The sequence below is a fragment of the Eurosta solidaginis genome, chromosome 3 (genome assembly GCF_040869045.1).
Source record: "Eurosta solidaginis isolate ZX-2024a chromosome 3, ASM4086904v1, whole genome shotgun sequence".
Lineage (NCBI taxonomy): Eukaryota > Metazoa > Arthropoda > Insecta > Diptera > Tephritidae > Eurosta > Eurosta solidaginis.
The window spans coordinates 281,886,544-281,899,883 of record NC_090321.1 but is presented as its reverse complement, the minus strand read 5'-3'; the positions used below and the strand labels follow the sequence as shown (position 1 = coordinate 281,899,883).

Genomic DNA, 13,340 nt, shown 5'->3' with positions numbered 1-13,340 from the left:
TAATGTTTTTAGGAAGCGTGAACCTTTTATTTATATGTAATTTGACACATGCTGCTTGTTAAACAGTGTAAGGTGGTAAAGTACCTCAATGATGTGACAACAGTTTTGAGCTTCAACCCTAGGGAGTGAATTTCTGTCTATGGAAATGTTTAAATCAAAAAGACCTATTTCATTTGATGATTACAATAACTTAACCACGATATAGAAATTCCGAGTACCTAGTTTTAAGTCAGACTTATCCTCATTAATTGGCGATTTTGGCCGTTTCGTAACAAGTCACGCCAGCCATCCTTGTTCTGCGAAATCTCAAGCTAATTGGCAGCACCAAGGGAGGTCAATTCTTCTGCCACCCGCCTCTCCCAACTCAGTGGCAGTTTCCTCTTCCCTCTGCTTCTAAACTGCGGTGTCGGCTGAAATACGTCAGCAGAAATAAACTTCCAAAGTTTCCAACCCCAGCCTACCCAAGTTCTTAAAACTTTTAATATACATATGTAGGACATTTGTAAGCATAGTATGCAAAAATCAGAGCCTTCCTTTTGTATAGGAAATCACATCGCGGATAGATCGAGAAGTTGCGCCTTGAAGTAGGTTATTCAAAAAATACTTTCTCTTTTCTTAGACGAGGTTGTTGACATTATGAAAATCACTAATGAAAATCAGAGAAAAAATATTTGCGCATCTTTAAGTAATTTTTTACATCTTCCTCGTGTAGCGTATTGTGTGGCTAAATTTTTTCTCAATTAAAAACGGCTGGCAATAAACAAACAGATTTTTGCGAAGTCATCTTCTACAACGGAACTGGTTTGTATGTTAATACTGAACGTATTTTCCACAAGAAATATTGTAAAAGCTTAATTCCTAAGTTAATTGGCGCCTTACCGTTTTAACGGTTTTTAACCATCCAACAAGTCGCACTGATCACTTTTTTGTTGACTTATCTGGCTTCAGTTGTTGACAGCAATGGAATTTATATTTCCTGTCCTTCCAGCGAAGTGGGAGCCGCCCTTATCCTCTACTTCCGTACGCGGGCTCCAATCATCATCTATCATTCGCATAAGATGGCCTAGCCAACGAAGCCGCTGCGTTTTAATTCGCCAAACTATGTTCATGTCTGCATACAGCTCGTACTGCCCATCACTAAAGCTTCTTGGGCACTCGCCATCGCCAACGAGTAGTGATAGTAGTATAATAAGCCGAACTGCAGCCAAAGTTACAAGTATTATGTTTGTATTTATCTTTATAAGGTTGGCTAGAATTTTTTCTCCTATGAACATCACGAATTTCTAATATTAATCGCAAATACCGTTTTTTTTGTTATGAGATTGGGATAATGATATGTGTGAAAGTCTCAAATCTAATTCACTTCGCCATCACTTCATGAGCTTATTCAAAAACAAACTAAGATATATTCATTCTTAATTCTGGTTCCCACAGCTTTTCGTCGAATCAACATGAGGATTAGTCTTGTGTGAGTTGTGCCAATTGAGAATTGTGCTGAGCCAAAAAATGAAAAAATGGCATGCGTACGAAGTACTCCTGAAGTACGATGTGTAAACATTAAGGTGTACGTCTGGAAGCTAAATTTTTTCATTTGACTAAAGGGGATGAAGTCAAACTGCAAAGAGGTAACTTTACCGGAAACAAAAAATTTCGAGCTTTTTGAGAAGATCTTGGTCGACTTTTTATGGCTAAGAACCCACACCAATAAAAAAATATTGTTTTATTATCAGTTTATTATTGATAACGAATTATTATCGTATAGTGTTTTAATTACTATCAGATTGCAATTAATTTGTTATCAGCTGGTCATCGTCTTTTTATTGTTTTCCTGCCGGCTTGTTATCGAAGGGTTACACATTTTTCATTGACTTGTTTTGAAGTTTTATAGATATCTGTTTCTTAACAAATCGATGAGTCATCGCTAACAAATCGATAACATACTCATAAAAAATTGGTAACACTCCTCTTAGAAATCGATAAGGTTTTGATAATAAATCGATATATTTTTGTTCATAGCACGCTGATAACGAATTGGTGACACCCGACAAAACTTAGAGTTTCTTTTGCAAACACTCTCTGGTCCTTCATTTCCAACGAAGCAGCAGTGTATTCATTTCTTAGCGCACATGCGTGCAACTTTAATTTTATTTCGCTCATATCAACTCTCTACGTACATTGTTCCCTCATTACGCCAAAGTGTTGGGACCATTACTCTTACTTTTTCTATTACTCCGTACATCATATTTTTATTTTGGTAACTATCACGAGGATTCTTAATTCTGCATAGGTATAACTTTACTTATCGGGCCTTGTGTCAGTTGAAGAGACAGTCCTCTAAGGATATTGGATTCTCCAAGGCTCATCTACCAATGGTGATTGAAATTTTAGGGAAGGAGTCACCACTTTTTCCTATCTGGATGACTGGACAATAATGGCTACTCTTCAAAGCTTTAGTATTTTACACCACGTGTTTCTTGTTTTTTCGCCTTTCGACGCTATAGTGGTCATAACGTCCTATGGCAATCGGCATAAAATATATACGCCCTAGAGTGGCTTATTTGTTGTATAGCCTGACGCTGGAAGATAAGCTCAGCCTAAGTCTTCTAGGAGTTATATGGCATCAAAGTACTATTATTATATTAATAAACTATAAATGTCTGGATAACTGATCTTGGAGTGGTTCAAGATAAACTTTTACGAATGCATTAAACTGAATTATGTGCCGCACCCTTGAAGAACCGTGGGCATCATTCTCCTACTCAAGGTAGGAGACATCAGTCATATGTAAAGTCCATTAGCTTTAACAATTTGTGTGCCCGAAGCCGTTTCTTTTAAACCCAACGCATGTAGATCACAGACAAGATGGATGATACTACACTGCATAGGGTAAAGCCTTGGAATATAGAGAATACACCTTAGGTATCTTGTATAGCTGCTGCGCACTTTTAAGCCGAGCTTCGTCGGTCCATCAACGCAAGGCAGATGTGTGGGATCTGGCGATTTGTTTTAGCCATCAGTTGAAGCTCAACTATTACTGCTTTGACAGGGGTTCATAATGATTTTGTTTGTACTTCCTACAAACTGTTTTATGGAAATAGGACAACAATTTGTTAATGCCAAAAGGCACGGTTACCCTGCAAAAATCGTCGGAACATGTTATCCACTTGTATCATACTGGAGTACTTACCATTATACTCCACTGTAATGCTGCAATGGAGCCACTCATGTTTCACGAACATATTGTAAGCCGATCATTGACCGTTTTTAACGATTGTAATCACTATACGATATTTATTAGGCTGGGTTGCCATGTGGGTACTACATTGATTATTCTGATGTAATGCTGAGCTGGAGTATGTGGTCCAGTCCTAGGACATGCATGCATGGAGTACGCGCGAATTTGGCAGGGTATTTATGCGAAAGTTGTCGGCAAATTCACATCGGTCAAATAATGGCGTCTTACAGAAATTGCGAAACAATGAAAGCCGAACGGCAAAAAAGTTTTAATAGAAAAATTGTTTGTCATTTCGTGGCTATGAAAAATAGTACAAAAAAGTCACCACGAATTTGCATGGGCGGTAACAATAATTGCAAAGCAAAAAAAGTTGAGTTTCGAGTTTTGCATGAAATATTGAAAACAGCTGCACAGGGGATGACATAAAATGTTGCGGTACTCTTTTTAATTAAACCACTAAGCTGCAGGTTATTTGTTTCTTCTTAACAGAGTCATGAGGTAAATGAATTTCTATAGAATTTTAAAAGTCTTTTCAGTCAAATCCCATATCATAAATTAACTCAAAAAGTGTTTATGCAATTTACATTTTGAAAATGATGCTTTTAGTGCAGTGATGCACTCGAGAGCTTTGTAGATCATCGGAAAACTTTTCGGCGTTCGCCTACATGTCGTGTAAATGCAGAGACATAGATTCAGTTAAGCAAGCAGTCAGTTTTAGCAAAGAGCTTAGAATATACAGATATTGAATGCGCGAACTGCAGTGTAAAGCAGCGAAACGTAAAAAAAATTCTATTAGAATGCTTTAACCACACTACAAACTTTAGCACAATTTTAAACATAACTTAAGCACACAAAATACACTGATTGTAGTTTTAAATACAAAAATGAAAATTCTGAACAGATAATCGTTTAAGAATAAATACACATTCTGCTCTGGTGAGTGGTGAAAGTGTCCTACTACAATTTTGTGAAGTTTGCAACATCTCTACTTTAAATTGTCTCTGTTTTTGGATTGTATCAAAGAGAATAAATTAGAATAAGAGCCACCAGTTTACTACGAGTGGCGAGTAACTCGCTGGATATCAAAAAATGTATGCCGAATATTTTCTATGAGTGAATTTCCTCCCATTTGTTCATGCGATGTAGTCACCATGTGCAATTGTGCTCTTTGGAAAAAGAATTAGTTTATTTATTAGCCGTGTTTTTTTTTTACACGTATATACGTCTAGGTTTGCAGGTAAAAAAATGCTTATCCACACTTAGATAATGTTTACGAGTCCCATCTAGCGGCAGTGGTTAAATAACTAGCTACAGAACATGTTGTACCGCAAAGCGGAGACACACACCTCTGTTTTCATAGTGTATACTAGGCCGGGTCGATTTGTGGGGAGGCAAAAAAATCGCCCATTGCTCTGTGAAAATCATATTCTAGGGATCAAAATAAGAAACTTTGCTGAAGGAACCATACCTCTAAAACGATTTCTGATGTCCCCCCTTTGGGTCGTAGGGGCAAATTTTGAAAATCATATTCTAGGGATCAAAATAAGAAACTTTGCTGAAGGAACCATACCTCTAAAACGATTTCTGATGTCCCCCCTTTGGGTCGTAGGGGCAAATTTTGAAAATCATATTCTAGGGATCAAAATAAGAAACTTTGCTGAAGGAACCATACCTCTAAAACGATTTCTGATGTCCCCCCTTTGGGTCGTAGGGGCAAATTTTGAAAATCATATTCTAGGGATCAAAATAAGAAACTTTGCTGAAGGAACCATACCTCTAAAACGATTTCTGATGTCCCCCATTTGGGCCGTAGGGGCAAATTTTGAAAAATCCCACTTTGAAATGCCTATGTTTTTTTTTTTTGGAGTTTATTTTTCTCTTTAGAAATTTATTTAGTCAAAACATATGTAAATGAAAAAAATGGATTTAACTTAGTAATAAAAAAGAAATTAAAAAAAAATTATTAGAAATTAGCGTTTTTACAACCCCCTTTTAAAACCAAGGCATCACTGTGGTGCATTTGCATGTCATAAACATAGTTGTGTGGGTTTTTTATTCAACCGTTTTAAAAGATGAAGGTATCACTGTAACACAATTGCTGATCGTAAAATTGCTTGTGTTATTTTTTTTAAGCCACCACAAGACACAGCAGGTAGAATTGAAATTGCCCCTACCCAAAAGTTCGACCCAAAGGGGGGGGGGGGCATCAGAATTCGTTTTAGAGGTATAGTTCCTTCGGCAAAGTTTCTTATTTTGATCCCTAGAATACGATTTTCACAGAGCTATGAGCGATTTTTAAATCGACCCGCCCTAGTGTATACCGTATAGCTGAATCGGTAGCGGTTAATAGTGGACGCACACCATTTGTAGACGTGAAACATAGACACATATTGCATCTGAGTATAATGCGTATTGAAGTTTAAGAGTACTAATTTTCTGCGCAGCAATTTCAGAAGTGTAGATAAAGTTTATCGCTTAGCAGTCCATATAAAGTTTAGGCGTATATGTATATAGATGTAAAAAAAACACAGCTATTAAATACAATCGTTAAAGTAAACACAAATAGGCCACAAAAATATGTAGAAGACTTTTTATGTATATCTCGCCAAAAAAAACCAACCAGCGTTTACCTTATAGAAAACATCGAGCATTCGGCTACGTGAAGCAGACAGACGTCTCTCGTTTCAATTTATCCTCTTTGCTTGTACTTGAAGCAGTAAACATCTCATGCGTGAGTTTAATGTTCAAACATTACCCATGTTAACACATACTAATACAAAAAAAGTTTCGTTTGCATTCAAAGCACTACCGTCGTTGTGCACCACTGTCTTAGTGCATGTACATTACAATAATAATATCAATGGACGTACAAGTCGTGTCTGCAACGCTCAAAGCTCCTGCCGAATTTTGTAATTTTTTTTACACAAATTATTTGTCTTGCTCTTGTTTTTTTTACTTTTAACGGTGTGTTCGTACATTCACTTTCATGCACCGCAGCTACATTTATTACATTTTTACTTAGCCGTGTACTGTTTTTGTACTCATATGTCGTCGGTTAAATTACAAAACGTGCAATGACAATTTTTAATTTTTGTGTTCAAAGGCGGACTACATGTAATTGATTGCCTTTATGAATTGTATTTCACCAATAAATCAATACCAAATTGCATACTTTTAAATGGTACACTTCAAAAACATCAAACCCCTTCAGTGCTTAATAACGGGTAGTTTCAATACAAAAAATTAATGTAGCATAGAACATTTAACAGAATCAAAAGCATGACGACATATCTGAGTCAGAGCTGGTAGCTTAGGTTAGGTTGGACTGGCCGGTCCATGAGGAACTCACATAGACTGAATGAGTCCGTAGTGTTACCACAAGTTTGTTTTTAACGACCAAACTGAAAAACCCTATCAAAAACCAGGACCCATGTTATATAATAACTCCGCCTTCTTGGCAATTACTAGAATCTTTCTAGGACTTAAACTACTTGCTCTTTCTAGATCTAACAACTATATCACTCCTAATAGCTGCAGTATTAGCCCTGCAAGCGCTGGGCACGAGCACATAACGTGCTCGATCGTTTCCTCCTCCAACCTACACTTCCTACATCTGCTATCACTGAGCAAGCCTAATTTAAAGGCATTTGACGCCAGAAAGCAGTGCCCAGTCAGAAATCAGAATACATGAGTGAATAAAAGCGAAACTTATAAATATATCCATAAAAGTGCGGTAGAAAAATAAAACAGCAACACACGTTGGACTTATCTTTTTTTTTTTTCCTTAAACAAGGACACATCGATTTATGCAAGAAAATATGGACTTATTGTTTCTTTCCATAAGAAGAAGATAAACCAGATCAATCAATTAAGAGTGTTATTCAGTTAAGGGGGATGCGTGTTTACATCAGCTAATATGGAGCTTAGTGCCACCTTTGTCGTTTAGGGAGTAAAGGACTGACGGACGATACAATTTTGAAGTGGATGGAACTGTAGCTTATATTCTTGAACTATTTTCGGACTAATTTCGACAACGTTTCGTGAAACATATCATTTCGGAAAAACTTTGAAGTCATTTGGAGACTGTTTTGGAACAATTTTGAGGCAGTTGAAGCATCCTTTCGGATACAGTTAGTAACTATTTTTTGAATCATTTCGATACTATTTCGGGACCCATTCGGAACAATTTTGAGCTAGTTACAGGATCATAAAAGAGTTCCAAATTATACTGAAATAGTTCACAATCGGTTCCGAAATAGTATCGAAATGATTCTGATGTGATTCTGTTGTAACTGTCGCGGAATGGTTTCAAAATAGTTTTGAAGTTAACCTTATTCTGTCCCGAAATTATACTTAAAGAAATACCGAAGTGTACCCTAAAGGATGCTACAACTGTCCAAAAATTTTAAGTTTTGAAGCTTCCCCGGAATGATACCTAAAATGCTCCCGAAGGGATCCTGAAGTTGATCCAAATTGAATATTCTACCATGCCTGCTTCTTATGGAAAAAATTAGTCCAGGTTTTGTTGTATAAGTCGATATGTCCTTGTGTTAAAAGTAATAATAATAGTTTCAGCTTTTACTGCTGTTTTAGTTTTTTACCGCTACTTTATGGATATATTCATAAGTTTCGCTTTTATTCACTCTTGAAATAAGTACAGATTTTATCGCCGGGGCTTCGTATAGGAGTTGTATTCTTCATTATGTAATAAGCCTAAGTGTAGCTAAGGCATTTGTGTAAAAATGTATTTCTTCTATTCTAATTAAACAACTTACAATCAAAAATAATTATGATAACAAAAAATTACAAATAATTATCACTTACTTCTTGAGCTCGATGTGAAAAAACTTACATAATTAGCAAGCCGAAAACCTTCTTAAAAAATTGATTTTGCTGTAGAATTGGCCGATTTTGACGAAGTGAGGGACAACTTCAAGGCGCAGAAATCGTAAAACGCCGGGAAATACCAGCCAAAAATTTAAAAAGAATTTAGTGAAGAGTTCGAAAAATACCATACTTTTACGACAAAATATCGTCTTATGAACGCATACCTTTTGATTCGTTGTACTCTGCCTACCATAAAGTAAAGCGACCTCGCAAAGGAGATTGAAAACATCGTTGTAGATTTCAAAGCATTCTTTTGACAGTGAGAAAAGGTGCTGGCTCTTTGCTGACTTGTTTGAATTTTACTTTCCTATAATACAATCTTATTGCTACAGTTAAATTAAATCTTAAAATTCTTTTCCATTCACTTCCTACATTTATTTTTCAAAATATTTAAATACTAAAATTCGGATGTATGTGTGTATGTTATACTCGACTAATAAAATCCATTCGCCAATCAATGTAGATTAATATGCAAAATAATTAATTAAATTGTCAATTCACTTTTTGATTTTATCACCAGCATTCAATAGCCGGGAGTATCGATTGCACTGAATAAATGATTTACTTACTCGTTGCTGTTGGTATTTGGGCACCATGTGATACCAAAGTGGCGATTGTCTGGAAATATACAAAAAATAAATATGTAACTTTTTATTCCATATGCATAAAAAATCACAAAAATAATCGTTGACTATTAAATTGAGCATATAATATTTATTTAGTATTTAAATAGTGATCTTTGCACTATCGCGTTTTAAAGCATATTTTTATGGACCATAATTATAGTATTAGCAGAGATATTATTTACAGCGAAAAAATTAAAAGATGTAAGGAGGTCTAAGTTCGAGTGAAACAGAATATTGTGCACCTATCTGTCATATACATGTATATTAAGGCGTCTATCGTACTTAATAAAACCGGAAAAAAATTTACCCTCAGGTAGCACTCTTACATTCTAACTTTTGAACTGGTCAGCTGGCGCTATTCAAAATGGCTGTTTTTGTAGGTAATGAGACCACTTTCGTTATTTAGTCGAAGCTACTTCGTGAAATGAACACACAAGTTCGCGGGAGAGCTGAGAAAAACGTAGCGGGTGAAACTATTTTCAGAAAAGAAAACAACATAAGTTTCCATAAGAGCGGAAATGTGGTTTATGTGTAGCTCTTACAACCTTAGACTAACAATGTTGCTTCTATCATTAAAAAGAGAGGACTGTAGACTAATGACAGGTATTTTGACTGGGCACAGCTTTCTCATGCCTTTAAATTAGGCTTGGTCAGTGATAGCAGATATAAGAATTGCGGGTTAGAGGAGGAAACGATCGACCACGTTTTGTGCTTATGCCCTGCGCTTGCCAGGCTAAGACTCCAGCTATTGGGATTGATACAGCTGTCAGATCTATAAGCAGCAAGTGGCTTAAGTCCTGGGAAACTTCTAGTATTTGCCAAGAGGACGGAGTTGTTTTATAACATAGGTCCTGGTTTTTGATAGGCTTTTTCAGTTTGGTCGTTCAAACAAACTGCTGGTAACATTACGGACTCATGCAATCTATGTGAGGTCTTCATGGACCGACCAGTTCAACCTAACCTAACGTAACCTACCCTGGCTATAAGTATTAATCGATTTGTTTTCTTTTAAGCTGAAAGTATCTTTTGCTAAGAAGTTACCCTGAAGTGAGAATGGGAGACATTCTCGAAAATCGTCAGTTTTGCACTTTAGGCTCAATGAATACTTTCGAACTGTTGCTATTCGGAAGCACAGTGGGACAGTTGGCATCCACAATTGTACCTGCAGCGCTAAAGACTGCGCTGGATGCTGTTAAAATAGATAATGCTTCTAACGGTAAACCAGAAAAATAAATTCGGTTTATCATGGACAACAATTGATATACAAGGACAAAAAATAGTGTTTTAGGTGAGATATGATGGCGGGTTCGAATCGAGCTCAAGGCCTAACAATAATTTTTTATCATTATTATTGTTATGATAAATTTTTTCTTAATTGAAAAAATTTTGAAATTAGAATAAAAGAAAGAAAAAATTTAGACAACTGCCAAAGCTCGTTGTATAGATCCATTTCGGGAACTGCTAAATTCCTTCATCGGCAACGTTTAGGCTCCGCTGCTATAACCATTCAGCCACCACAGCGGTTTTTTGTTTGTCTTCATTAATCCTACTTCTATTCTGATTCGTGCCAATTGATATTCACAACACTGCGACATCTGTTGTTAGGTGAGATATGTTCATTTTTGAATTTTTTAAATCTTTCACAGTTTGCTTTTTTTTTAATGTTTTCTCACTTTAAATGATATGTTCCAGCGTAATTTATTGTCTACGAAGTATTTTTTAAATATATCTGTTAACATAGGAGCAATAGCTATTCATAAATTTTGTTATCGTCATCCAGCGATGTGAAGAACATTTTTGTCGTGATCGGCTACCTCCGCTATGATATCGAAGTCATGCTTAGTGACCTAGAAAATCCTGCCTCCACAATGCATCATCACTGGTTGACGTTCATTGAATTCGTCCATACCCGAAATATTCGTATCTGAACTCCCAGGTCGCAGCTTAAGCCACTTACTGTCTTCTGACCAAATACCAAAAACTAAACTTAAACACAGGGTCGTTGATCTTTGATGTGTGCACTTTGCGCACGGAGGAAAGTCAGCACAGTGAAATAAAGCAAATTTACATTGAGAAGGTTCTCCCGAAGCTGATTTCCACGTAGAAGAAAAAGACGAGGGACAGAAAATGTGAGTGCTGGGAGCTATAGATTTTAGCCGATAGAAATAATGGCTGGAAACTATGGCGAGTGACGAAGAACATCTCTCTAAATTGCTAGACCGTGAAAACGTTAACGTAATCGATACCACAAATCCTGACGGCGGAACATATAACTATATTCAAGTCAGAATGGCAACACATCAGATAAAAAGAAACAAAACGCGGAGAAGGAAAGGTGGAGAGAGAGACATGTAGAGAGAGATGGAAGAAGATATATCCAAAAAAGTTTAGAGGGTTATCGAAAAATATTTCCCTCCTTATTATTGTCTTCTGTCTGAAACCATATTCTTCAAACTAGTTTTGGGACTATCAAGGTCACTCCCGTCTGTATCTTGAAACAAATGTGACAATTTTTACCCTACACTGCACTACATGCACCCTGTTACTGCTTCCTCTTCAATACTAAACGAAGTTACTGGATTTTGAAAAGCCCTTTACTCTATAGCTAATATGTCAACATACTCAACGTGCTTACGGTAATTGAGCAAATTTATTTTAAATTAAATGCCAGTACCCAAAAACTAAGCGAATTCTTTAAACCAATTTTCACCTTACACTTTTAGACACCATTAAAAACAATAAAAGTCCTAAATTGCAACTTTAAAACTTCCAAAGATTCATTTGCTATGGAGAGAAATTCTATTAAATAAATTGCATTCCCACGTTTGCTTCCTAATAACGTTGTTGGCACTTTCGCCAAATTACCGCAATCTGAGGAAAATTAGTATTTAAGTAGTGGTGTATTAAAGAATTTGTCGAAAAACCATTGCACCGTTATATGCGGTTGATGTGGATGTTTATGTATGTATGTACAAATATGTATGTATCACTAACAAATTATTTGATTCAATTGCGATGCAACTGCTTAGTGCATTGGAAGAATTGAGTCTGCCTAACGGTCTTTTTATGTCAGTTGGTATCTTGAAGCTCGTGCATGCATCTGAATTTCTGTTTATGTACTACTGACCCTTAGAGGTCAATATGAGCAATTCTAAAGGCGTTTTCCATTACTGTGCAAGAAAAATTATAGAAAACCCATTGAGGTTAGGTTGGTTATGGAAATGGCAAAGAAATTAAGTTCGATGTGATGTGCATATATTGACTGTGTGCCACTTTTTGCCGACAACTTCATCGATAGTGAATAATAAACTTTCCTTGAAATTCATGTACTTGTTATGCCTCCTGAACTTTTGGGAAAAATATTAATAAATATATATGTACATATTTTGTGTATTCAAAAATATATTGGGAAGCTGTAAAACAGAAGCTTTCTTCTTGATATTAGAGAAAAATTCCAAGTTTACAAACGGCGAGGGTTACTAGAACATGTTTCTGAATTTCACTTCTTCATCAGTTAGCTTCTCGGGAGCTGAGTATTGAACTCGAGTACATTCATATTAGTGAAAAGGCAGATGCTTTAATCAGTCAGCCATATGAATGCCCCGCTACTCATTTTGCAAATGGTTTGTAAGTATTGTCTTTTTGTTGCTATTCCTTTGTTAACCATTTAGTTACATACTATTTCTATATGTATGCTTTATAATCGTAATTGTGTGGAATATTTATATATTATTCTCGGCCCAAATAAGTATTCTTTTTGGAACCCGCTAATGAGGTCAGAGAAAGAGGGCGGCCTCCACCCCGCTGAAAGTACCAAGTGGAGAACATTTAAATTCCCTTGGTGTGGCCAATTGGCACCAGTTAGCCCAACGAAGAAGCTACTGGTAAGATTTGTTTGACGGGTATAACCATTTAAACCGTTAAGAGCTAATAAAGTGGTATCAATCAATTCGCTTTGTTTAGTGCCACAATTCTTAGCCGCTTAGCAATTTTTCCTGTAACAATATTGGCAATGAATTGAAATTGGCGAATATTCGACGGAAGTGCGATCACCATCGTTCTTATTCTTCTTATTATTTTTGATGTTCTTCTTCCTTTTGTGGCGGTGAAGGCACTCCCCAAAAGTTTTGAAAGTTGGTTACCCATTGATTGTGCGTTGCCAGATGTTGCTCCAGCTGATCACGAAACTGACTTCTTTAAGGTACTAGCCCGACCGTCTTGAGAGCAACTTGATATGAGCATGCGAGTTTTCTTGATTAATCCATCCCATGGTGAGGAATTTATATTTGCCAAAGCTTCATCTGCTAAATATGTGTATGACGCAATCATATCGCAAGGTGTGTGTGAGGTTTACCATTGAGCTAGAGAAACTCTAAATTATAAGTTAGTTGAACGGGATTGATTTGGTAATCACTTGTATGACTGGTCCAGATATTTTGCTATAACACGCGGTTACTTTTAGAGCTGCTGATAGGTGTACACAATTTAAGGGAATAAGGCGACTTCTCATCATAAAACTACCCAAAATTGCGCCAATGGAAGGTTCTAAATCGTAAACGTTACAAGAGATTAAGAGGCATAGAATATTCTCG

General features: G+C 36.4%; 1 protein-coding gene across 17 annotated transcripts in view; it reads right to left on the bottom strand.

Annotated features, from left to right (window-relative positions):
• Window positions 1-13,340, bottom strand: part of pio (piopio) — a 217,669-nt gene that overhangs the window by 85,374 nt on the left and 118,955 nt on the right. For all 17 annotated transcript variants that reach the window (XM_067776750.1, XM_067776758.1, XM_067776751.1 and 14 more), the window contains one exon: window positions 8,692-8,740. In XM_067776750.1, coding sequence (XP_067632851.1) covers window positions 8,692-8,740 — 49 coding nt within the window. The remainder of the gene's footprint in view (window positions 1-8,691; window positions 8,741-13,340) is intronic.